At 44.5% G+C, this 26,148-nt stretch overlaps 1 protein-coding gene across 2 annotated transcripts in view; it reads right to left on the minus strand.

The window, feature by feature from the left end:
• Window positions 1-26,148, minus strand: part of ASTN1 (astrotactin 1) — a 323,619-nt gene that overhangs the window by 26,055 nt on the left and 271,416 nt on the right. For both annotated transcript variants that reach the window (XM_017508838.2, XM_017508837.2), the window contains exons 17-18: window positions 6,955-7,223; window positions 926-1,059 (exon numbers count right to left, since the gene is read on the minus strand). In XM_017508838.2, coding sequence (XP_017364327.1) covers window positions 926-1,059; window positions 6,955-7,223 — 403 coding nt within the window. The remainder of the gene's footprint in view (window positions 1-925; window positions 1,060-6,954; window positions 7,224-26,148) is intronic.

Raw genomic sequence — 26,148 nt, forward strand, 5'->3', positions numbered from 1 at the left:
ACACTTGTTCTGGAGCATTCTTTCTCATAGTTGGGGTTCCATCTCTCATTTCTCTGGGGTTGACTGGAATCTTATCTCTAGTATTTACTTTTTTTCAGAGCTCCATCTTTCCTTCTGCACACTGAACATCTTACTGAACTACCCCACGCCAGCTCCAAGGCAAGCCCAAATGAAACTGGCCTCCTCCTCAAGCCTGCATATCCTTTGGTGCTTCTTTGCTCCCTGATGGCCTATTCATCGTCCCAGCCACCAGGGTTAGAAGCCTTAAGTTCACTCTCCACTTCTTCCTCCTCACCACCACATCAGTCACCAAGCTCTGCTGGTCCTGCCCCAGATCATCACTCACTTTTATCCTCTCCATACTATAATGGCCAAGAACGTACCTCTTAGCCCGCTTCCTGCTCTACCACTTTGGAAAAAACATTCAATCCATTTGAATGCATTTTCTTGTCTATTAAATGAGCAGTATCTAACTGCTCCATGCCATGCCTGGCACCCAGTAAGTGTTCCATTAGTGGTTATGTTGTTGGTCTAGCTAAGCTCTCAGTGTAGATCTCTAACGTCTTCCATTACAACGGCACTTTTCTCCCCATTATCTTCTGGGTATGCTGTCCTACTTTCTCCGCCTTCAAGGAGAGGTTCAAGCACCACCTCCTCCACAAAGCCTTCCCTATGGCCTCAATTCAGACATGACCACTCCCTCTTCACACTTTCTTTAAATGTCTCTTGTTACACTTGTCCCATTCTTTCTTCTAGTAAAACCATCTGTGCTGCCTCCCCTGGTAGCCTGAAAGCTCTCGGAAGGCAGATATTGTGTCATCTTTTTCCTTCTGCTTCCCAGTACCCAGCCTATTGCTTTGCAAATAGTAGACACTCAGTATTTGTCTCCAGAATAATGCCGAGAGAGAGAGAAAGGAAACCGTACACAGGCTGTGGGAGAGGTGCACAGGTTGGGAGTCCATCAGCTCCAAACGCAGTGGAGTCACATCGACACCAGTCCTCGATGACATCTCCAGTTCCCGAGCACCAGAGAGAGCTCATGGTAGCCTCCTGTAAGAGCTGCATGAGAGAACAGGGAAAAGAGCGTATGTTGAGACGCCAGGGCTAGGCGCTCAGAATCAAGAGGCAGAGCGTCAAGGATCTGCATGGCCCTAATTACTTCGGGCAGCAGGTTGTGTCACCACTTCACCATTGCGGAGTCTGAAATTCTTACTCTAGGAGGTTGTTTCTGGGAAGCCTGAACCTCTTAGAACCTCTAGGGTGTCCCTCTCCCTTTACCGTAACAGCTCCCCCTTGTGGCTATGGGCTGCCACTTTGGGAGCAAGTCATATGTCTCCCTCCTGCAGGGAGCAGGGCTGGTCCAAGCTGGCCAAGGTCAGGACTCTCTCTCTGGGTGAGCTCCACATTTGCAGCTTTGGTTGTTTCTTAGACTCTTTTCTCTTTGTTTCACTCTCTGCCTCATGTGCCACTCCATCCTTCCACACCTTAGGCTTTAGGGAAAAATGGCGCCTCTACCACACATCTTCTGGCTACTCTTCTCTCTGCCCAGAGGCATTTGCCCTTTCCCAGATGCCTCTCTGTGCATCCGTATCTATCCCCCACCCCTGCCCCAGGATTCCCTTTGCACTCCTTCAGCGTACTTTCCAACCTGCCTATGATATTTTTCAATGCTGCATTGGGTTGTGATCAGACATTAGGCATTTCTTTCTTAATAAATCATGAACAGGAGAAGCAATGTGGCACACAGGCTAAGAGCTGGGCTCTGGGGCTGTCAGCCCTGAGTGAGAACTCTCACTTTGCCAATCACTGCCAAGTGACCTTGGGAAAGTTGTATAAACTCGGTTTCCTCAATCATAAAATGGGATAAAAATAGCACTTTCCTGATAGGCTTGCTGTGATAATTAAATCTAATAATATACGCCAAATGAAATAATGTATGCATAGTACCTGGAACACATTAGTCACCAAGAAATGCCAGCAATTATTATTGTCTTTGAATAACAGGGGTGAGTCTCAGGTAGAAATTTGTAACCATCACAGAGCCTAGCAGAATTCTTTACATGCAGGGGGTTCATAGAGATGTTTGCTATTAAGCCTCTAGGAAACAGAAACCAATTAATGACTATAATGATAATTTGTGCAGAGATTTATAATTTACAGGGCACTTTTAGATGCTAAGACTTTGATGAATGATCATCATGATTTACAGTGGAGAAGACTGAGAGTCAACGAAGTGAGGTGACTCGCTCAGGGTCACAGACTAGTAAACAGGGCAGTATCAGAACCTGAGTTCAACATGACTCACTGGACATCTCAGGCTCCCAGTATGAAGCCTGGTACGTAAGTGCCCACTTTACGCCTTGCCTGATTGAACCAAATTCAAAATTAAAAGGTGCATTGTCTACAACTAGGAAAACAGACTTCCTTTGAGATAGGCGGAATAAAGGCAACATTGTGACTACTGCCTTGCAGAGCCTTCAGTCCACAGTCATGTGCTAAGCACTTGCAAGGGGACATGTTCTGTATGAAGTACTAAGGATACGAGGATGCACAAGACACGTGTGGCCCCTGTCTGCATAAATCTTAAAGGCAGATGGCAAACAAACAAGCAAAGTTTTAAGAATAGGCAGATGACCACACCTGTGGTCAGAACCTCAGAGGAAAAGGTTGAGCTACCATGAATGCACATGGCGACAAGAGAGATAAGGACGAGGTAGGGAAGCTCACGGAGGGTGTGTGGAGGCCTCTGTGAGCATGCAACTTTTTATCTGAGCTCTGAGGGCTGGATCAAAAGTTATTTACTCACGAAAGTTGAAGCAGTGCTCCACGTTGAAGAAACGATGGAATCAAGACTTCAGCCTGGATAGAACCTGACTTCTAAAATCAATGGAAAAAAAGGTTCGTCTGTCTGTTAAGAGACAGTCTAAGGGAGCAAAGACATTCTCAGCAAGCGGGAGGGAGAAAGGGCTGAAGCACAGAGGGCTTGTGGGTCATGGTGAGGTGTGGGCCACATTTCAAGACCAGTGGTAAGTCATTAAAGTACTTAAAACAGTGGAGCAACATGATCAGATTTTCAATCCAAAAGAGCAAGGACAAATACCTGTGATGACAAATATGCCAAATGTCATTTTGCAAACGCTTTCACTTTCCACCTTCAATTCACACCACTCCATGAGTTCCTATTCTTGGCCAGGTGTGGTGGCTCATGCCTGTAATCCCAGCACTTTGAGAGGCTGAGGCAGGAGGATCACCTGAGGTCAGGAGTTTGAGACCAGCCTGGACAATGTGGTGAAACCTTGTCTCCATTAAAACTATAAAAAATAAGCTGGGCATGGTGGCAGGCACCTGTAATCCCAGCTACTCTGGAGGCTGAGGCAGGAGAATTGCCTGAACCTGGGAGGTGGAGGTTGCAGTGTACTGAGATCACACCACTGCATTCTGGCCTGGGCAACAGAGTGAGACTCTGTCTCAAAAAAAACAAAAATTAAAAAAAAAAAAAAAGAGTTCCTATTTTCTGAATCCTAGGCTGCAGGTAACTGCAAACAGTTGGATGAAGGTAGAAGAGGGGAATTAAGAAGGAAGATGTCTGGAAAGAAAGAGAAAGGGAAATCACATTTGTCTGGGTATAATGTGTCAGGCATTGTATACAGAATCCACATTTGTTATCAGATTTAATCCTTATTCCAGGAAAGAAATAAAATATTCCAATTTTTGTTATTGTTGTCTCTAAGAGGAGTGGTTGAACTTCAAGTTAAATTCATCTATCCATTCATGTATTTTTTATGCATCTATTCATTCATTTATTTAGCAGAAAACCAACTATGCATCCACACTTGCTAGGCACTGGGATTCTGGAGAAGAAAAGCATCCTCATAGTCTAGAGGAGAGGAAACAGCTATGTCAACAGCTGTGATAATGGGTGATGCTTGCTGTACAAGATGCAGATACACATACAATGGGAATTACATGAAGGGATGGATGCCTGGGTTGGCCTAAGAGTGTAAAGAAGGGTTCTTGGCAGCTGGTGATGTTTGATCTGAAACTCAAGTAACAGCAGGAGTTTTCCAGTAACAGAAATGTGGGCGAGAACATTCTTGGGACAGAGAGTTTGAAGTCTGAAGGGCCATATGCGTGAGAAAAAATGTGTTGTGTTTCAGGGGGTAGAAAGGGTTAAATTTCAGAGTACAGAGTGTAAGACACAGAGTGGTAACAACCTAAGTAAGTGAAGACAAAATTGGATCATGAACTGCCTTGTAATGATGTGCTGAGAACATTAGATTACATTCAATAGATTCTGCGGAGACATTAAATTACTTTGATGTCAAATTATCCGAAGTCCATATTAGATATAATTCTGGGTGGTCTGATAGGGAGACCAGTGAGGAGGTTATTTTAACAGGATAGTAGCCTGATATCACAAAGGATGCTTGAAATAGGTTGTGATGGGGGTATCATAAAAAGAGAATGAATTCAGGAGATATTTGTGGCTCTTGCTGATGAAATAGATGTTGGGAAAAGTGAGGAAATTCTAGGAAGTGTCCCTGGTCTCCAGTTCAGGCAGCTTAGTGGAAGACAGTGCCATTCACTGGGATTAGCCACCCAACCAGTATGAGTTTGTGGTGGAAGACGGTGTGTTCGAATGTGTTGGGTTTGGGATACCTGGTCTGCTATATGGTTTGACTTACTTGTTTCTTTATGATAATCACAGATTAGACTGAAATACAGCATCAGAGATGATCTCGTCCAGCAAGAGGACAATGAGACCAGCAAAGGTCAGAAAATGAACCCAGTGATATTCCAGAGATAGACACAAAAGCACACACTGAGTTACATTCTCATGTCATGATTTGGCATTCCTCCACTTCTTAGCTTCTTCACTTGCCATCTCCGTTCTTTAGGAAAGGGCAAAATTAGAAAGAAAAACAGAACAGCGGATGGCAAAGACAAAATATGTCTAAGAAAGAACATGTGACAGTGGTTGAACTACAGCTAGGACCACTTATCTATATATTTAGAAATTAAGGAGTTCAAAGGATGGCCAGATAAAAAGCATTTCTCAACCCATCTCAAAACTAGTGCAGGGAGAAAGGGAAGGGGCTGAGATATGGCAAGCAGGGGATCCAGGAAGGGGTCTGCTGAAGCAAACTTCCCTCGGCTTCTGCATCTAGCTTGCAATTCTCTACAGAAAGCAGAGATACCATCTCATCTCCCAGCAGGCTGCTCTCCATTCTGCAACTCTGCCTGCCCTGTCCCGAGGATGGTTTTGCGTGAGCTCTCTGATCCCTCTGATCCCACTGCTCCCAGGCAAGTGGCCTGCGAGCTCTTAGGGTATCAACAGCAGCAGCCTTGAGGGAAAGAGGGGCAGGTAAGGGGAGAGGAAGAGGGCTGGGCATTGGTTAAAGACACTGAAAGCGGGGTGCAGTGGCTCAAGCCTGTAATCCCAGCACTTTGGGAGGCCGAAGTGGGCGGATCACGAGGTCAACAGATCAAGACCATCCTGGCCAACATGGTAAAACCCAGTCTCTACTAAAAATACAAAAATTAGCCAGGCGTGGTGGTGTGCACCTGTAGTCCCAGCTACTCAGGAGGCTGAGGCAGGAGAATCGCTTAAACCTGGGAGGCGGAGGTTGCAGTGTGCCGAGATGGCACCACTGCCCTCCAGCCTGGGCAACAGAGTAAGACTTTGTGTCAAAAAATAATAATAATAATAAAAATAAAAGACACTGCAGCTCTGGGTTTCCATGGTGACCCACGCCCTCTGCCCTTCCTTCATCTTTTCAGACCCATCCTTCCAAAGGTCTCCTTTCTCTCATTCCCCTTCCTGCTTCTATCAGATTGAAGATAAATGTGTAGGCCACGAGAACAATTTATCTTTTTGTTCCTGTGAAAAACCTTATTTTCAAACACTCGGTGAAATATCTGTGGCAGAGGCGGGGAGGCGAGAGAAACACATATACCTACAAAATCCCTCCTGTTGGCCTGAGCATTACCTATGAAACAAACACCAGGTGTTCCTTAAAGGAGAAAACAGAAAGCAATTATCACCCCACCTGGATGGGCACACCTCTCAGGCAGGTAAGCAGCTCACTGCTGTGCCTCCTGCCGCCTCGTCCCCAGGGCTGCCCCTGCCATAGTTCCAGAAGTCCCACGCCCAGAGTCTCCTTGTTTTCCCTTCTGTTGTTGTTGCTGTTGCTGCTGCTTTGTGTTTGGACTCACTCTGATCCGTGTCCTTGAGGAGATTTGGGAGCTAGGAAATGAGCTGAGCTACGGCCCCTGACACAGCTCTCCAGCCCTTCCTTTTGGGTCCATCCATTTTTCTCCTGGCATCTTTGGAAAGGGAGAGGCAGAGGCAAAGGAGGAGTGGCTGGGAAATGTCATGGCCTGGAAGCATAATAGAAAGGCAGAAAGACTTGCCTGGATGTGGCGTTTTGTTCTTAGAGCCAGAGTGATGGGCAGGAAACCAACTCCTCCAGGCCGAGGCTGCCAGATCCTTCCCTTTGTGACCTGTGCCTGATACGCTCCTCTAGCCCAGCTGCCGCTGGGCCAGGCGAGGGGGTCAGCGAGGGAAGCTGGCCCACCTCCCAGGCCAACCAGAGTGAGGCAGAGCTGAGCACCCTCCCCACCACTGTCCCGAAGCATGAGGGGTCTCTGAGCAATGACTCTGATGATGGCAAATGCTGTGCCTATTTGCTTCCTTCCAGGACTCAGGCCCTACACAAGTGCTCAGTTGTGACTCCTGAATCATATCACCACGGGTGTTGCAGTTGCGGTGATTTGACTTAACATGCAAACATGCAAATTTAAGCAAATTAGGTGCCCAGATTAGCTAAGCAAAAAGCCTCACTATCCATGTTCTGGCACGGCCCTCGACTGCACCCTGTCACTTCCTCATACCATTTGGAAAGCGCTCCGTTGTGGCACGCCTCCCAGAGCCAAGAGTCCCTGGCCTCTTACCCTCTGGGTCTGGTTGTTGGTCACTAGTTCATAGATGGGGGCTGCTTTGGTCACCTCCAGCAGAACCGGCTCAGCAGGGGTGTCAGGGCTGGATGTCACATGACACAGGGGGCAGGACGAGGGGCATCGTCCCTTGCTCTGGCACTCCATGCGGACTCCAGCTGCCATGCGCTTGGTGCCGGAGTCTGACAAGCTGGCGATGTATTCTGGGAACGTCAGCACCTTGGGGTCTCTTTCTCGCTCCTCAGACTCATCGGATGGGGAGTTGCCTGTAGACACAAGATGGAAAGAAACAGTGAAGGACACAAAAAAGTAAGAACTAACATGACCTTGTGGCCCTGAGTGCTAGGGCCCAATCTTCGGAATCAGAAATGGCCACTGAAGGGGGTAAGAATGTGATTCTGCCATCCCACTTAATTTGGGGCACTCAACGTCCCAGTGACACACAGAGTTGGAAATGGCCCTTTTCAGTGAGAATCTAGATCGTTCCTTTTCTGAGAATCATCAGCTCCACCGAATCTCTAGAAGGATACTTCTGCAGGGTCTGTGCTGATGGCTCTCAGCAAGAATACAAACAATAACAGCGATTTCCTATGACTCCGTTTTTTCATCTTTGAAGTAAAGATATGAATAGTACCCATCTCTAGCACTGAATAATGAATGAATGGCAAATCCTTTTATAAAGCACATAGTGCAATGGCTAGCACATGGCACACCGTCATCATAAGAGTTTTGTTTTTTTTTTTGGAGACGGAGTTTCGCTCTTGTTACCCAAGCTGGAGTGCAATGGCGCGATCTCGGCTCACCGCAACCTCCGCCTCCTGGGTTCAGGCAATTCTCCTGCCTCAGCCTCCTGAGTAGCTGGGATTACAGGCACGTGCCACCATGCCCAGCTAATTTTTTGCATAAGAGTTTTAATTAAAAATATAGCTAAGATGTATGGAGCCTGCACTATAAAACTGAGATTCGTTCAAGGTCTACTTTAACCATTATGATAACTCTCTGCATGGAATTCTATCAGTACACTCAGTTCATAAATGAGGAAAATGAGGCCAAGAGCTTCAAGGTCACACAGCTAGCAGATTGTGAGAGCTGGGATTTGAATCCCAGCTTTTCTCTGATTCTTGAGTCTTTTAGGCCAGAGAGGAAGAAGCATAGAGCTCTGCTTCATTATTAATCAATGTATTGAAGATAAGAAGGGAATCTTGACTTTTTCAAAAAGATTTGCACTCCAAAGTTTGAGAGATGGGTCCATATCAGTTTTGTTTGCTGAGTAAAAGATAGCTAAAGAAGCTTTTGGTGACATACCTGGGAACTGCCTACCAGAAAATAATGATTTGCTCTTTATACAAGAAAGCACTGATTGGTATTTCTCTTCCCAGGCCTCATGATTCTGCATTTAACCTATTGATTCTAAAGGAAGATTGAAGTAGTGTTGTTGAAAAAAAAAAAAAAAAAAGCACTGGGTTTCTGAGATTCTTGACTCCTTTCGACACAGCAGTCCTGAACAGGAATTAGCTTCGGAGAGACCACTGGGCTTTTGGACATCCTGGATATATACAGAATATTCATGCCGGCCCTCTCAGACTCATGAAGAAGGCAAGAGGCGATGGCCTGGACCTGTGGAGGCACTGGTTGGAAGGATTTTTAAAGTGGTTCCAGAAGGCGATTGCAGATATAACTCACTGACTTTATAAAAGAGTTCTCTCTTATGGGGTTCAGGGAGCTCTCTGCAATTCCCCTCGTTTGCTACGTAATATTAGCGCATTTAGAAATGTCACGAGGCATTTCAGCATTGTTGTTTCCCAGAGGAAACAATGAAGCTTTACCTAGCATGCTAAGGCATACATATGCTACAAACATGTCATATTTATCCTATAACTACCACATATAATTCATCGCATACATGCCTTTTGTTTCATAATGGCCCCAGAGCTGAGCTGAGGCCCTTCCTAGACGATAAGAGAGCTGCGTAACTACTCATACCAAAAACAAGAACGATGGCATCGAATAGAACCAGCCCTCAAATCACTTCACCCATGGGTAAATCTTCACTGACATGTAGGCTTATGCAGCTCAGTCAACTGCGTGGCTGGGGTATTTGCAGTGGCCACAAGCTAACCCTGGACTCTCCTCCTCCAGCCCCTGGCCAGGCCTTCACTCTTTTTCAATATACTCTATGGATTGGGTAGGAGCCAGTGTGGGTGGCGTAAGGTCTTTCATCCTTGGTGTGATTTTGGGGCAAAGAGACCTTCGTTAATGCCTCAAGACGTTTCCAAATGGGCCCACATTACATAGCAAACAAGAGCAGAATAGCAGAGAGCTCCCTGCACCCCATAAGAGAGAACTCTTTTTATAAAGTCCATGAGTCGTATCTCATAATCACCTTCTGGAACCACTTTGCAAATCCTCCAGCCAGTGCCTCCAAAGATCCAGCCCATCAAGCATCACGTTCTGATGAGGCTGAGAGGATCAGAATGAGTGTTCTCTGTGTGTCCATTATTCCCAAAAGCCCAGTGGTCTCTCTGAAGCTGTTTCAAGAAACACAGTGCTTTTTTGTCAGCAAACTCTACTTCATTAAGAAAGCAAGTAAAGGCTGGGCGCAGTGGCTCATGCCTGTAATCAGTCCCAGCACTTGGGAGGCTGAGGCCGGTGGATCACAAGGTCAAGAGATCAAGACCATCCTAGCCAACATGGTGAAACCCTGTCCCCACTAAAAATTAAAAAATTAGCGGGACGTGGTGGTGCAAACCTATAGTCCCAGCTACGCCGGAGGCTGAGGCAGGGAAATTGCTTGAACCTGGGAGGCGGAGGTTGTAATGAGCTGAGTTCATGCCACTGCACTCCAGTCTGGTGACAGAGCGAGACTAAAGAACAAAAAAAAGAAGGAAAAGAAAAAAGAAGGTAAAATCCCACCCTCCCTCCAAAAAATCAGTAAAGATACAGTTTCTTTTCAAAAAAGATTATTGAAATTTCACCATGCAAGTCTTGCCAGAGGGCTTGAGGGTCTCCTGGCTGGCTCTTATGCACCTTCTATTAGATGCATTTCCTTACTGAGAATCTGTAAGGAAATGAGAATCTCCTTGTTGAGAATCTGTTCGTCTGGGGAAAGAAGTTCCACGAAATGACCGCTAGATGGTGATAGAAGTCTAAAATGACTTTTGTCAACCGGGCGGGAGGCGGCGGGGGGGGGGGGGGGGGGGGAGAGGGGGACCTGGATCAATCCTGTGCGACCACTTTGGCTCCGTAGAAAATAAACTATAAAAAGTAACACATGGCTACTTTAAAAATGTTGTGGAGGTACAGTTTTTCTTCAATCAGAGAATAAGAAATTAGTGACTAAAACAATTCCATAACATTTAATCTAAAGAGAAAAATAAGAGAGGGGGCATAGGTGACGACAGGATAATTAAAGGAAAATTAATAACGAAGGGAAAATAAACCCTACCCCCCATATCCATGAGTAAACGCTACTTCAAAGGGGGAGTAATGTGCCATCCAATTCCTCCTTTCTCGCCGTGAATCCTCAAATACCCAGGAAGGCTCCCCACGCCCCCTCCCCTCATTACTAAGCGTGTGCCGCTGTCATGACAAATGCGGCCTCTAGAGGGCGCTGCGATCGCAAACAGCCTGCAGCTGAGAGTCCGAGGGCCTCCCTGCCCGTCAGCTCGCCATCACGGGGTCCTGTCGTAGCTGTAAACATCTGAGAGGCTGCTCCCCTTGCTACTGTTTTCTGGCGATCCCAGTGAAAATCAAGATGCAGCAAATCTCCCTCAAAACCCTTCAGTTCTAGATACCTGGCAAGGTTAGGGAGTAGAGAGGAATGGGAAGGATGTAGAAATCCATGGTGGGAACCCACCAAACTCTTGTTTTAATTCAGAATCCTATTGTCTGTTGCGGGAAAACCTTCAGGTCCATAGGAAAGGAGCCCTGCTGGAGGCCAAGACCCACTGCCCTTCTGGTCCCCTCCCCAGGCAAGATGGAGCTGCCTGGAGAGAAGCTGGATTTGCACAGGAGTGACGAGGAGCGAGCTCCCAAAAGCCATCTATTCAACTTCCAGCAAAGAATAGAGATGTGTGTGTAAGGGAGATTTTTCAAAGAAGAAATGCATTTCTTATGTGCAGTTAAAGACACAATTGGGAAGTACTCTTTAAAATGATGGAGTCCAGCAGTGAAAGCCCGTATCAATCTCCCTTAGCCCAAAGAGAGCACCTATAACCATCATGTCTGCGGTAAGTGAGAGTCGTTCAGGTCCTAAAAGCTTCAGGAGAGGCTGATCTTTGACCCTTGCTTTTAACTCCTTGTGTGTGGGAGTGAACAGTGGGGGAGGTTTGTGCATGGGGGGTTGAAAAGGAGACTCCACGTTCCTTGTAGATCAGTGGCTCACCCCCTCCACTGCCCACACCTATTACAGTTTTTCAGGGCGTCTTACCTCTTCTACCCTCTAGAGTCTGGGTAGAAATGTTCTAGAGGTTGGAGACACTATGCTGTGTTTTAGCAAAATAAAGATTCTAGTCTAATAAGTACACTGTCTCTGGACAGAAGAAATAAGCTACAATTAAGGTCTCAAAATCTTACAATTGACAAAGGTGCCTTCTGATGAAGAATACCCAGATGTGACACCCTCCCACCTCTGTTTGCAGAATTCACTCCACCGTTTTCAGGGAAGGTTCCGGAGTCCAGTCAGGACACTTCACTTTCTTACAAATAGAAGAACATCCAACCTGGAATGCAGTTAACAATCCTAAAACTGCAAAGCATTTTGCAAATACAGTTTGCTATAAATAAATGCCATTTGCTTTAGGCTAAATCTGTATCCTACAGCATACAGTGGATGAGTTTCCCCAATAGAATATTGTGTTATGTATGAGAATATTGGCATCCTTAAAGCTCAACATGTCATTGCGGATGTGCACGTGGCCTTAGGCATGTCCATAGTGGCCCACTTAGATTCAGGAGCACATGAGGGTGACAAAAGTAACCGGCCCATTCTCATGCCGGGTCTGCTCTTCTAGTGGTAATTGACAGGCCATGAGGTGAATTCGTTGTTAAGAAGTAAATTGGTACAATTCCTATAGGATTCTGAGGCTGCTTAAGAACCTCTCTCCTGAGTTGGTGCCCAAGGCAATGAGATGTTAATGACATCACAGCTAGAACAACAGAAGCAGTTCATTAGGCAGCAAAGAAATCAAATGCAAACTCATCAGATCCCAGCTTTCGTAGACAGCTTAGGATCCACAGGAAAGAAGACTCGATGTGGGGCAAATGAAGCACAGCCACGCCCTGAAGCCCCCCAAAACCCTGCATTCCAGGATCTACCCCTAACCCCCATCCAGTCTACCGTTCAAGCCAGATGTCCTAGAGTCATCAAAATTCACACAGAAGTCCAGCCACCCGGGCTCTCATCAGTCTCTTGGGATGTTCAATCATGTCTTTGGACAGAGAGATCACTAGGAACTTAAACTGAACTGTGAGACCTGCCATGATGACGTACTCTCTGCGCTTGAATCAAACACAATGCAATAGATTAATAATTAGGGAAAAGAAGATAGGGCATAAACTGACCATCTTTTTCTCCACTTCTACATGAAATTATAAGCGCTTTGGGATCAGGAACTGTGTCTTTTTTACCTTTGAGACGTCTTTGCCTATGGATCTATCTCCATATATCCATGAACTTATTAGAGTGAATACATTGTCATGATCTTAGATTTACATTTTTACAAAAAGTCAAACACAAAGAATAAAACCAGAGCATTTGTAAACAGTTCTCTAGGCCTTTTCTTACACATCAAACAGTAAAGAAGAAAGGAGAAAGCATTATTCTGATGACAGCCAACTCTATATCCCTGGCCAAGATCTCTCTCACAAGTAACAAAACCTCAATATGCTTGCTTGGACACTCACTTATATGTCTGACAAGCACCTCAAACTCAACATGGCCCAAACTGTGGTCATCATGTCCTCCACACTGTCCTCAGCAATTACTCCTCCTCACGCAGGTCCTTGCTCAGCAAAACGCACTGCTAACTTCCTAGTTGCTCAAGTCAGAAATTACAGCCTCCTTGCTGATGTGTTCTTTCTCCCTCCCTCTTTCTCTCTCCCCAGTCACCTAATCTTGTGAAATTGACATTCTTTTTAGCCCCACACCATCCACTTCTCCTCCTCCAAGCCCACGGCCACCCGCAGGTTGTTTAAAGGGTGTGGCCTGAGGCAGACTACCTGGGTTTGATCCCCCACCTTACCACTTGCTAACTGTGTAATTTGGGGTGAATTTCTTAATCTTTCTGTGTTTGAACTTTCTCATACATAAACTAGAGATCATAACTGAACTGACTTAGTTAGAATGTAAAAAAAGGCTAACTAATATAATTCGCAAAGACAGCTTAGAACCAAGCCTGGGACATACAGAGTGCTTTCTAAATTTACTTATTCTCTAAGTGCCTGTTCACTTACCTGCTCTGCTCAACACCAGCACCATCGGATGGCAGGTGCCTTGAAGGACAAAATTATGCCTTGTTCTCCACTATAACATCCCACGTGCCTAATATGTAATACACACTAATGTATTCAACAATTCATTAAACAAATATTCATTAAATGACTACAAGTGTTTGTGGAATTAATAAATCATGTCTAATGACTTGTATACAAAATGACTACACTCTCTATTCTGCAGGTACAAACTAGATAGGCTGAGTTTAAATTCATCTGATGCATTGCTGTCCTGAGTTCCTTGAAATTTGCTAGTTTCTTTTAAGAGGATGGGCATCAACCCAGAGTGGGTTCCACTACCTTCAGGTGCAAATAGAAATTCTTCAAAGATAACCTAGTTGCAGAGATTTGAGGAAAGACTGCAAAAAGTTCATTTTGCAAATTTTGTAAAACGTACAAACACATCTCAAAGATCATTAATTCCCTTGGGATGTGAAGACTTAAGCTTAAGAAAGGGAGCAGCCAGGTCTTGTGCTGAAGAGCAGACAGTGTGGTTCAATGTGGTGAGAAAATCTGGGAACAGTGTAGCCAATAATGTCATAAAATGGCAAAGGGTACATCTGGTGTCCTGGGTCAGGGAAACCTTGGGTACCAAAGAGGAGCTGGGGTGAAAGGGAAACTTCTCCCTGTGGGAACAGTTGGATGTAGCTCTGGGAGGCTCAGTGCTTGCAGCCATACTGGGATTTGGCATCCGTGCTCCCCATAATCAGCAAAAAAGGCAGTGGCTGTGGTAGCAAGAGAGAGCCAGTCTAAACCAACTGGTTTCTCACCAACCTGCACCTTCTGCAGTTTTTCTATGCTGCCCAGTCTCAGTCTGCACTCAACAGCCCTTCCCAGTCTCCAGCTTCACATTCATCACTACTCATCAACTCAGAGTAAGCACACCTTTCTCTGGGATTAAAAAATAGAAAAACTAGTGGTTCACAGCTGTCCGACACATCCAGAAACAGTCTCAGGTCCAAAGAGTATATATTCTTGTCCTTTCCTACAAGTGAATTTGCACAAGTTGGAAACAAATCTTTTGTCAGAATGTATCCTTACTTTTTGTTCCAAAATTAAGGTTACTATATGCGTCAGACCCTGTTCTTTGGTATTTGTTCAAGAAGTTTCTGGAAATAGCAGGAAGTCTTTGTCATAATCATGCCCTGCAGCCAGTCCCTCAAGAGCAGTATCTATAGGTGCTGCAAGGTCCAGGGAGATAATTAGCAGCCATCAGATGCCCACACGGTACCTCCACAAAATGCCATTAACAGGATGTTCAAGAAAAGGTGTCTTCCGGAAAAACGAATTTTTGCTTTAATTGATACCCAGAAAATGCTTACATTCCCTCCAATCCCTGTTGACATTCTTCTTTTCTAAAGACACAGTTTTCCAATTTCCTGCCTGCCTCGTGAAGCACTGCCTACCAAACAGAATTAAACCTTTCCCCAAGGAGCCTTCAGGTGATGATTTTATTCATCAACTATGACTATGCGGATTTGGAAGCTGTAGGATACAGAAATAAAATGGTATCAATACCCCGAACAGCTTTTTAAAAATTTATTGATAACATACAATGGTACTTTCTGAAGATTTTTCCCTTCTTAATAGGCAAGTTGTTAAACAAGTAATGGTTCGGTTGAGGTTCCTGGCTAGTTAGGTTTAGGTTTAACTGAGGTTTTGGTGCAGATGTTGTGCTTTATCTTTGTCAAAAGGTGTCAGTCAGCTTTGGCATGGAAACAGTGAATTTAACAGCAAATTGACTAAACAGCCTCCCGTATGCTTCTTTCTCCTCGGTCATGGTCAGTTCCTTTTGGAATGAGAGGTTGGGTCAAAGAAATGATGGGATAGTAGAATCTACCAGAGATTAATAAAAATACAAAAGCAACCTTTGAAACTTAGCTGTGGCCCCGATTGTATCCGTTTATGAATCATAAACTTAGTGCAAAAAAGAAAAAATAAATCACTCAGCGAGGCAGGCATCTCTGTAAGGATTCCTGAGATCCAGCTCTACACAGCCCATGCATCTCAAGAGGAACAAGAATTAAATCCAAGAACTGCTGTGGAGTCCTAAAGCTTTCAGTCCTCAAAGGAAGTGTTCTAATCAGCTAGACTGTTAGTTCCCAGTGGACAGGTGGCTGCCTTATGCTTGGGTTGTCATGGCTCTCAGCCAATGCCCCACACTTGGAAGCATTCAAGAAGTACATGGGGATGGAGAGAAGCAAAGGGGATTTAGCCTAAAATTCCTCAAATGACAACCCAAAGCCTCATTACGACTCACCATAGGCCAGGCTGGGAATCAAAGGCGTTTCTGTGGGATTTTCCTAAAGCATTTGTACAGACGTCAGGGAGTATGGGAGACCAAGTTGACACCACAGCTGCCCTCATTTCTTCATGCCCTATAAAGTATTTCTTTCTCTTCTCTCCCTCCCTTTCTTCCCATGTATTTTTTGAGAGCTACTCTGCTCCTATCATTCCTGGCAGAACTAATTCTACTAGCACATTGTGCCTGAGGCCAGAGGAGCCCAACCTCTCTGTGCCAGGGCTTGGCTTTATGGCTTCTCTGTCCCACTCATTCCCGGGGTGAAGTGAGGACAGACTCCTCTGCATGTCCTTAGAGCTGGGCACTGGCTACTCTGCAGGAGCTCCCTTGGTCTCCGTGAATTGTAGTAAATTTGTGTGTGCGATGTCTCATACCTACATTTTGAAACCTTTTGTTTGGCCATTTAAAGTTTACTTGATTCCATTTTTTTCATTTGCCTCCTACAGTCCTCCTTTTTGATTCACCAGATGCCTTTCTTGTGACTCAGAGCTAATCACCAAGGCTCTTGTTCTTATCAAATCCCTTCCTCTTAGTTTCCTAGGGCTGCCGTAACAAGTCATCAGCAACTGAGGTGCTTAAAGCAACAACATGCATTCACTTCCAGTTCTGGAGGCTACAGGTTCAAAATCAAGGTGCGGTCAGGGCCATGCCCCCTCTGAAAACTCTGGGAAAATATCCTTCTTTGCCTCTCTCCAGCTTCTGGGGGCTCCCAGCTGTCCTTGGCAACCCTTGGCTTATAACTGCATCACTCTAATCTTGTCCTCAGTTGTCATGTGGCTTTCTTTTCTGTTTGTCAGTGTCCAAATCTCCCCCTCCTTTCTTTTATAAAGACACTAGTCATTGAAGTTAGTCAGTCCAGGATCACCTCATCTTAATGTCATTACATTTGCAAAAACAGGTCACATTCTGAGGTCCCAGGTAGGCATGAATTTAGAAGAACATATTCCACACACTAAAGTGTCTACAGCCTTTAACGTTGTGGCACTGGCCGGGGAACCCTTCCCTGACCCACAGCCTGTGAGGACTCACTTGCTGGCTGTGTAGGGGCTCGCAGTCCATCCCCTCAGCTTCCTCCCAGGGTTTATGGGCAGCAGGAAGTGAAAAGAAGCTCCTGGCTCCATCGGCGTCCGCTGCTGAGCAGCAGCTGTGTGCAGCTTCTTGTCAAAGTCAAAATAAACCTGACACAGAGATTCAGAGTCACAGCTCCGGGATGTAGAGAGCTGTGCTGGATTAGCCCTGCTGTGTCCACAGACAGAGCAGCATGGTGAGAGGGAGTGCGGGAAGAGGACGACTCAGAGAGAGGTGAAAATGAGGAACACCTGCGGGATTTGCTATTTCCAAATCTCCATTAGCAGAAAGACAAGGTGAGTGAGTGGGCATGCTCCGCACCCTCCCGGGAAAGAGCCTCCCGTGCACTTGTCTAGAGATTACGGCTTCCTCCGCACCCTCCCACCCCCATCCCCATCTTGTTGTTCCTGCTTGGGAAGCTGAGCTGAGAAGCCAAGGGTGCATCCCCAGACCACTCAGGAACAAGTGCCTCTGTCTTTCCTGGTCCTCCCCAAGAAGGAGCCAGGAAATGTCTCAGGAATAGCCCAGGATGTAAAACTGTGGCAGAGCAAAACCGAGGCAGACAGCATGCAGAGGAAAGCACATCCAGCACCAGCCTGGACCTTGGCTGATGTTGAGAGCCCCACTGAGCTGCAGAGTGGAATCAGTGCTGCTTTTCTCTATCTACCCTGCAGCATTTATTTATCAGCTAGGGAGTGCTGATGAGCCCCTTGAGTTTGGACAGAACCATCAGCCCAGCAATGCTCTCTGTATGGTTCCATTTACCTCTCGGAGCACTCCTGCCTGCCTATCTGTTCTCTACCTCGCCTTCCCTGTAAGATCCAGCTCCTGCCTCAGTGTCTCTCTTTTCTTCCTACCTTCAAATCTGTGCAAGAGCACAGGGCAGGGAAACTGGGTAGTTCAACAAAGGGTAAAACTGACAAATCACCATTACTTGCCCCAGCACCACAGTACAAAACTCAGCTGCATGTTGCAATCCGACCTGTGTCTGTGAGGGTGCCTGACGTGAGTCTACACAGGTGGGTGTCTCTCATGGCTTCTGTAGCACTACAGTGGGAAATTCAATGCCTTGCTGAGATGCTGCAAAGCCTGGCTCATATATATCTTTAACTACCAAATGGTCTAGAAATTTTTAATAAAAATATTATTCAATACTACTACTACTCCAACCGGCAAGGGAATGTTGTAAGAGTCTCCATTCTCCTCTGGACACTCATCTGGCTTCTGTTTTTCAAATGAATTTGGATGTTAAATCCTCTTGCTGCCCTGACCAATTTATTCTGCAAATTAACTATATTTGACAGCACTTAAGGTCCGTTACCATTTAGCTTTGCCTCACTGAAATTTATACTGCTCCCCTGCCTGCTGGAGCCACAGGCTCAAATAGACATTGCTCTTGGTGGCGATTTGGGATTCTGCACAGTTCTCTCACCTGTTAGTCCTCATCTCTTGAGTTTTAAAATGTGCTGAGTGGACCAGGCTCTTTTCACCTCTTGGTGACCTGTGCCCTTTGTTTTAAAATACGCCGGTCTCTGCAGCTGCCTCTCCCAGCCTTAATGAAGCTCTTATGAGATATGCTTTCACCCAGAGTTGCGACCCAAATTGGTTGGTGAGAGAGACTCAAGTGGCTCTGACTGGGTTGAAATACCATTTGCAAATGGTAGAGACAGCTGGACATGGGGGAAAGCAAAGGTAACAAGAGGAAGAGACCAGTGATATGAGGGCTGTGGCTGCCAGACCAAGGGATGGATCTCCGGTTGAGTTAAAAGAGCACGGTGACCAAGGTGACAGAGAAATGGTACTGCGTCAAGCCACATACCAGCCGTTGATTTAGCCCTGGGTGCCCTGTACTGAGAGTGACTGTGGCAGTGAGGACTGTGGGGCATCCGGGCCAGTGCCACATGAACAATGCAACCAGTGCAAGGAACTGGGGGAATTTAGAATGGATACAAGGAGACTTGGAGACACTTAGCAGCTCTGTGTTTACATATTTGAAAGGTTGTCACATGGAAACAGGATCACATGAATTCTATGTATTTTCAGAGAGCAGAATTAGGATCCAAAGCGAGAAATGATGAGAAGAGTTTACTAAGCCACAAATTTTCACTGATTGCCAACATGTGTCAGAAATAGCACTCAGTGCTCAATAAGAAAAGTAATCCGATGAGTAAGAAATAATGCTCATTCTCCAGTTTGCAAGGGGTGGGGGAGACAGAAGACTAGATAATGAAATGATAAGAGGTGTTATTAGTGGCATGAGACAGGGCCTTTTGCTTACACAGGAGGAAGTATTAAAATCTGCTTTGGGCTGGGTACAGTGGCTTATGCCTGTAATTCCAGCACTTTGGGAGGCCGAGATGGGCAGATCACTTGAGGTCAGGTGCAACATGGTAAAACCCCATCTCTAATAAAAATATAAAAATTAGCTGGGTGTGGTGGTGTGTCCCTATAATCCCAGCTACTCAGGAGGCTAAGGCAAGAGAATCACTTGAACCCAGGAGGTGGAAGCTGCAGTCATGCCACTGCACTCCAGCCTGGGAGACAGAGGGAGACTCTGTCTCAAAAAAAAATGAATAAATAAAAATAAAAAATAAATTCTACTTTGGTTGGGGAGGAAGGCTAAAGGAATACATCTGATTTCTTTCAGGATAATTTTTTTGTGATAGTTTATAGCTGGTTTAAAGTAGGAGAGATGCCTTAGAGATGGTGAGCCCTTGACTAGTAGAAATATTCGTATAGAAGTATTCATGTAGAAACCAGTCAATCACTTGCCAGGGACGCCAGAGCAGAGGGAACATTTCAGAGAATGAGTTCTATTTTCCTTTTAGTAGCCAAATGTTAAAGTTCTATTATTGTACAACTTGATCTGCTCAGTATTTCCCTAAATTAATGGAGCTGGAGAATCTGCATTTTACCAGGCACTCCAAGTGATTCTGACTTAAGCCATCTTTAGATATCGTGTTGACATACGCCACCCTGGACAAAGATAATTTGTTAAATATGGTCAGACCTCTTTTTTAAAATCTTATAAATAACACCAATATGTAAGAGAGACAAAGGTGGGGAATATACTCCTTAGGCATCTAGTATCATTAATGTTTGGTAAAAAGAAAGGACTCCATTGTTTATACAGCTATTCCAGCACCTACGCAAATCCCCAGGGTATAAGTGGCCTGATTTGAAAACTACTGACTTAGACTCTGATGACTTTCTTCTGAACTGTTCTAGAAGTAACCAAAAGTACTACTTCATTAGCACTTTGCTTCCTGAATTTTTCTAGACAAAAAGCACCATGCGGTCAGTCCTACTTTGGGGGAAAATAATGCAAGTCAGAAAACTTTTATATACTTGACCAAAGAATACATCTATATAATCATGTAAATTTACCTTCTTGTCAAGAAGGGACTTCCTGGAGAAGTTAGAGAAGAAGCCAACACCCCTGTAGACAGCTGCATTCAATGGGATGAACCCTGACAACACGGGGAGGACCAGAAGGAGAAGTCAGATCGAATGCTTTCCTCCAGACAATGGCTGGAAAGGTGTGTATGGGTTAACAGATTACAGTATCAACTCATCCCATTCCAATGCCATGAAGAAAACTTTATCATTATGTCTAATCAAAAGAAGGTGCTGTGGTTTTGGCACCTCCCTGCACTTATAACAACAGTAGATATTAAAACAATTACAAACATAAAACAGCATAACTGTGTGGTCCCTTTACAGGCCCCCACTGAGGAAGGCGGAGGCTGTTATTATCATAGCAGGGCCCACTTGGCAGTTATGATCACCAATAAAGATGGTTATCTTGTTCCTTTGCCCTCTAAAGCTTCTGCTCCAGGATTCCCTTTAATATCTGACTCTCTTGTGCAACACACACACACAGTTAGCTTTTTTGTTAAAGAAATTACTGGATGAAGGTTGACTAGGGAGCAATGGAAGCAGCCATAGCAGCAGATGGACAGACAGACAGACCTGGCCCTGCTCAGACAATGTGCCAGCAGAGCCTCGCACATCCATTGGCATCAAGGACATGGTGTATGAGAAGACCAAATCTCTGAGACACCTGAGGTTAAACAGCAGGTGAAATCAGGAAAGCAGAGCCACATCTGGCCCTAAAAAGGAAGAAGGCAGCAGAAAAATGCAGCAGCCCCGTCATGTCTGAGTAAGCCGCCGAGGCAGAGGCTGCAGCGTATCATATCCCAAGCCACCCCCTCAGATGGCAAAGATGTCTTCACCTGGAATTCCTTATCTCATGACACAAGGCAGTCAGCCTTGGGGTCAAATTCAAAGCTCTGAGGTATCACAAGAGGCTTAACCTCTTTGGCCTTCAGTTGCCTTATCTGTAAAATGGGTTAATAACAGAACTCATCTCACAGTGTTATTCTAAAGGTTAAATGGGGTAATACATGCCAAGCCCTTAGCATGGCTTCTGGTATATAAGCTCTCACTGGTAAGGGCCATTCGTCACCATTTTATCCTTATTACCAGCATAGTCTTGGCAACCAGGAGGTATAAACATGTGATGAATAAAAAAGTAAGCAATGCTCAGAAAGAAAACAAGAATGTCTATACACTAGAGACAGAAGAAGAGCATTTAGTAGTAAATAAAGACCAAATCTGTAGGCTTCACGTCTGCAAGAATGTAGCCCACCAAGGTAGCTGTGAGGTCAGTTCCTGCATCGTAAAGGGACCAGTAGTCTCCCACATTGGTGGCAAACCAAAGCCAAGCCCAGAGGGTGAAAGTAGAATTAGGAAAGGCTCTACCACTTGCCCCTCAAAATGTGGTTGAAGATGCCTTGACTCAGTCCAGGTCTCTGACAGCAGTGAGCTGAGTGCCTGTGCTGGCAGGAGGGAGCAGAGTACGAGCCTGGATGAACTCTGCTTCTGGCCTGGAGCTACACAGTCCCCAGCAGCCTCACAGGATGGGAAAGAGGAAAGGAAAAGATGATGTTAAATGCATAACTAGTTGGTGACAATAGGCTTCCATATAAAGTTTTGATGCATGAGATCTATCAAAAGATTTGGCTGTTTTGCATAATGGTGGCATCTCAGACATTCTCATTGTTGCAGACATGCTTGTTCAGAATGACATGATGCCTGTGGTTCCAAAGAAATGCTCAAGGCTGGCAACCAATCTCTCTAGGAGTTGGGTGATCCTTTAATTCATATTAAGGGGAAAATGGGTAAAAAAAGATGCTGTTGACCATCCTGAGCTTTAGCTCCTTCAAATAAAAATTCTACAGTAGCAGAACAGAATTAAGTTTTGATTCCCCAAGCCAAAATTTTTAGTTACAAACCATTCTCCCTGAAATGTAACACTAGTTGGTTGGTGCTCACGTGGGTTTGCATGGAGTGAATGGTATATAAATGACAGCCTCTGAAGACCTCCATTCTGAATCTTGAATAACACTTAGCTGTTAGTACTAAGAGAGTGCCAAGATCTCTAGATTCTTTTTCATTTTCACAGAGAAGAGAAAAAGCCTTTCCCTCCTAGGTAACAGCAACACCCTGGGGGTATTTTTCCCCTGCCTAAGTCTGGAATCACAAACCCACAGAAAATAAGCCATTCAGATACATTATATCATAAACTCTATTTCCAAGGCTTGTAGCTATATAGGATTCTGTATTTAATTTTCATTCCTACAGTAACAAGGCTACTGAAGTCTAGTCCAGAGTCAAACAAACCACACAACGGAATGCCTGCGCCTTTGCATGTATATTGTTTTCACTCTTTTGTAATAACACTGAGCTTAAAACACAAATTACACAGTCATATGAAAATATTTATATACTGTTCTATAATCTTTTTTCTATGTTTTACATTTTTATTTTTATTTTTTACTTTTTAAACTTTTTGTTAAAAACTAAGACCAAAACACATATATCAGCATTGCTTTCCACTCCATGTCTTGTCCCACTAGGAGGTCTCTAGGGGCAGGAACATGCTTGGAGCTGTCATCTCCTGAAATAACAACGCCATCTTCTGAACTACCTCCTGGAGGACCTGCCTGAGGCTGTCTTACAGTTAACTTTTTAAAAAATGAGTACACTCGGCCAGCTGAGCGTGGTGGCTCAGGCCTGTAATCCCAGGACTTTGGGAGGCCAAGGCAGGTGGATCACGAGGTCAGGAGTTCGAGACAAGCCTGGCAAACATGCTGAAACCCCATCTCTACTAAAAATTAGCCAGGCCTGGTGGTGGGTGCCTGTAATCCCAGCTACTCCGGAGGCTGAGCCAGGAGAATAACTTGAACCTGGGAGGCAAAGCTTGCGGTGAGCTGAGGTGCCATTGCACTCTAACCTGAGAGACAGAGCGAGACTCCGTCTCAAAAAAAAAAAATGAGTACACTCTAAAATAATGATAAATAGTATCGGAAATATGTAAACCATTAATTGCCATTTATTATCAGGTATTATGTACTGTACAGACTTGCATGTGCTAGACTTTTATACAACTGGCGGCACAGTTTTGTTTACAGCAACATCACCACAGACGTGAAAGTGACACATGATGCTATAACATTACAACGGCTACATCACTCAGTCGCAAGAATTTTCAGCTACATTACGATCTTCTGGGACCACCGTCATATATGTGGTCTGTCATTGACCAAAATGCTATTCATGTGACAAATGATGGAGCTCTTTAATAAAATATCAAATAAGAACCAGATTGTATCAGGAGACTTAAGCAAGGGAGATTCATTGAGAAGGAAGCTTTTGGGATAGGCTCAAGGATACAGGCATCTTTAATAACAAGAGCTACCGTCTATGGTGGAAGTCGGCAAACTTTTTCTGTAAAGAATCAGATAGAAAATATTTTTGACCATGCAGTCTCTGTTGCAACTACCCAACCGTGCCTTTGTGGTGCAGACACAGTTATGGCTATTATGTACGCACATGCACATGCTCTGCTTCAATAGAACATTATTTGTGTATGCTAAAATGTATTTATGATGTCCATGGCACATAACATTATTTTCCTTTCTTAGTTTTATTTTTTAATCATTTAAAAAGGTAGACCCCATTGTTGGCTTGAGGGCCATATAAAAACAGGCAGCAGACTAGATTTGCCTCTAGGTCGTAATTTGCTGAGCCCTGACTTTTCATTTACAAATAAATGCTTTATTATACCCATTCTCATTGAATTCTTACACCTGCTCTTTAAGGCTGGTATACTCCTTTCCATTTTCTAGATATCTAAGATGAAGCTTAGAGAACTGAGGTCACACAGATTTCAAAGACCTTTCTTTTAACCACTAGGCCATACTACCTCCCTTAATGGTAAGGAACACATGGGGATGGTGGAATGAATAGGGTTTCTTTAGCCAAAGGAATTTAAGAATCTAAAAGTAGTTTTAACAAAGAATATGGGGCTTGCTATCATGGCTTTCTCATAGCAAGCTCATTTTAGTTCTCTGTGATTACTACATTCTCTATTTTCACAAGTCAAGAACGGGAGGGATATAATGCTTAATCACCTCTACTTTTCAGAATATAATACTCCCCCATATTTGACGAAAAAAGAACAGCTTTCTAGCATTTGTTCCAACTTCTCTGCAGCATCCATGATCCCATGGAAGGTCTTGCTCACCCCTGAAGATAACAGGTATGCTTGAAGATCTTGCTCTCCCCTGCTGGAAGATGAAATTCTATCAAAATTACCTATTTCTGTCTTTCCTTTCTTCCTGTTTTGAGCAACAATTCTCTTACTTGGCTTCTTTGCTTTCTTCTTGTTTAAACATAATTTTATGTGTCAGAGAGAATGGAAGGGAGACGCGGTTGCCATGTTCTCTCCATTACCTATTAAGATTACATGAGATGGCGATCTCAGTTCTTCTTTGATCATCTTTCTTAAACAGAGCTAAAATATCCTTTATACTGTCTGTGGTTTTCTTTACAAATGTAGGATCACACTGGTTGTTGACTTCCTGATGCCAACAGTTCATCAGTCAGTGCATGCGCATTAATACATGTGCCCAGCACTGGGCTAGGTACTGTGGGAGCTCTAAAGGGAAGATTTACAATCTATGTGGGATGCAAGACTAACAAACCTGTGATAATAGTAATAATAACAGTTGCTCATTATCAAACATTTTCTATGTCCCCAGCACTCTGCTAAACACTTTGCATGTATTCTATTAAATAAAAAACAAATTTGGACTTAGGAGAACTTTATTCTAAGGGATTATTGCTGGGGTAGGGTAAGCGAGTCATTGAATTTGACAGAATGCTCTGACAAAGTCCTCCAGCATCACTAGAGTTGAATAAAAAGAGTTTGTAACTTGTATAGACAGAAGTAAACAAGGCTAAAAAGAATCTGGTGTGGGGAAGCATCATGATTGGATAGTAGATAAGAGAATGTTTTACCCCGAAGCCAGCCTACTTTCAGGAGTCACTATACACAGCTCAAGCTAAGGGAAAAGAAGAAAAGCTTACCTAACATTTGATTCACAAGCATTTGGTTCTGATTAATTAGAAGAGACAATTTAGCTGATGACTTATAAGGCAAAGAGCAAGAATCTGAAGAGTATGGTTGGCTATATTTTAGGTAAACAAGGGGGGACGTCATGAGTCTTATCTAAGTCTCATGGGAAGGGTGAAATTCAGCATTGTCACTTCTCTATATGAACCTCAACGGTTGGTGCTAAAATGGTTCCTATTTCAGAGATGACAAAACTGGGCAACAGAGAGGTTTGTTACTTTGCCCAAGGTCATGGAATTATCAGTAGAAAAGTTGGGGCTTATATCCACGTTTGTCTCACTCTAGGTGGTCAATCAGTCGTAAATTATGTGGTAGAGATTATAAGTATCACAGGACTTTGGAGGAGAGAGGACATGAGTGAGGGCCAGAGAAGTCGCCAAAGGCCTCATTCAGGACTATGTTCTGAAGAATGTGCAGGCTTCCCTGACTAGGTAGTTAGAAACAGTGTGGATTATTCAGGGCAGAGACGATAAGGTCAAAGAAACAGAGGTGAAGGTGGCCATAGAGGTCATTACAAAGTTTAACTCTGTTATGGAGATTGTAACTGGAAAAAGAATGAACATTAATTTACATACATAGGCTAGGTCCATACTGAATGGAGTCCTGAAGAACCAGACCAGGAGTTTAAGGCCTGAAGCAAGTTAGGAAGCAAGCAGGTTTCTTGCCTTGGCCAGAAGCTACACAGGAATGACACTGAACTGAGTTAAACTGAGGCAGTGAAACAACTTACAACAGATGAAAGTTTGAATAAATGGTAGACCAGAGGCAAATAACGACAGCGCAGCCTTGGAGGTCTGGGGGTCAGACTGAGGTAGTAACCGTGTGCAGAGAATAAGGCGCAATCCAG

This window comes from Cebus imitator, unplaced genomic scaffold (genome assembly GCF_001604975.1).
Source record: "Cebus imitator isolate Cc_AM_T3 unplaced genomic scaffold, Cebus_imitator-1.0 Scaffold402, whole genome shotgun sequence".
NCBI lineage: Eukaryota > Metazoa > Chordata > Mammalia > Primates > Cebidae > Cebus > Cebus imitator.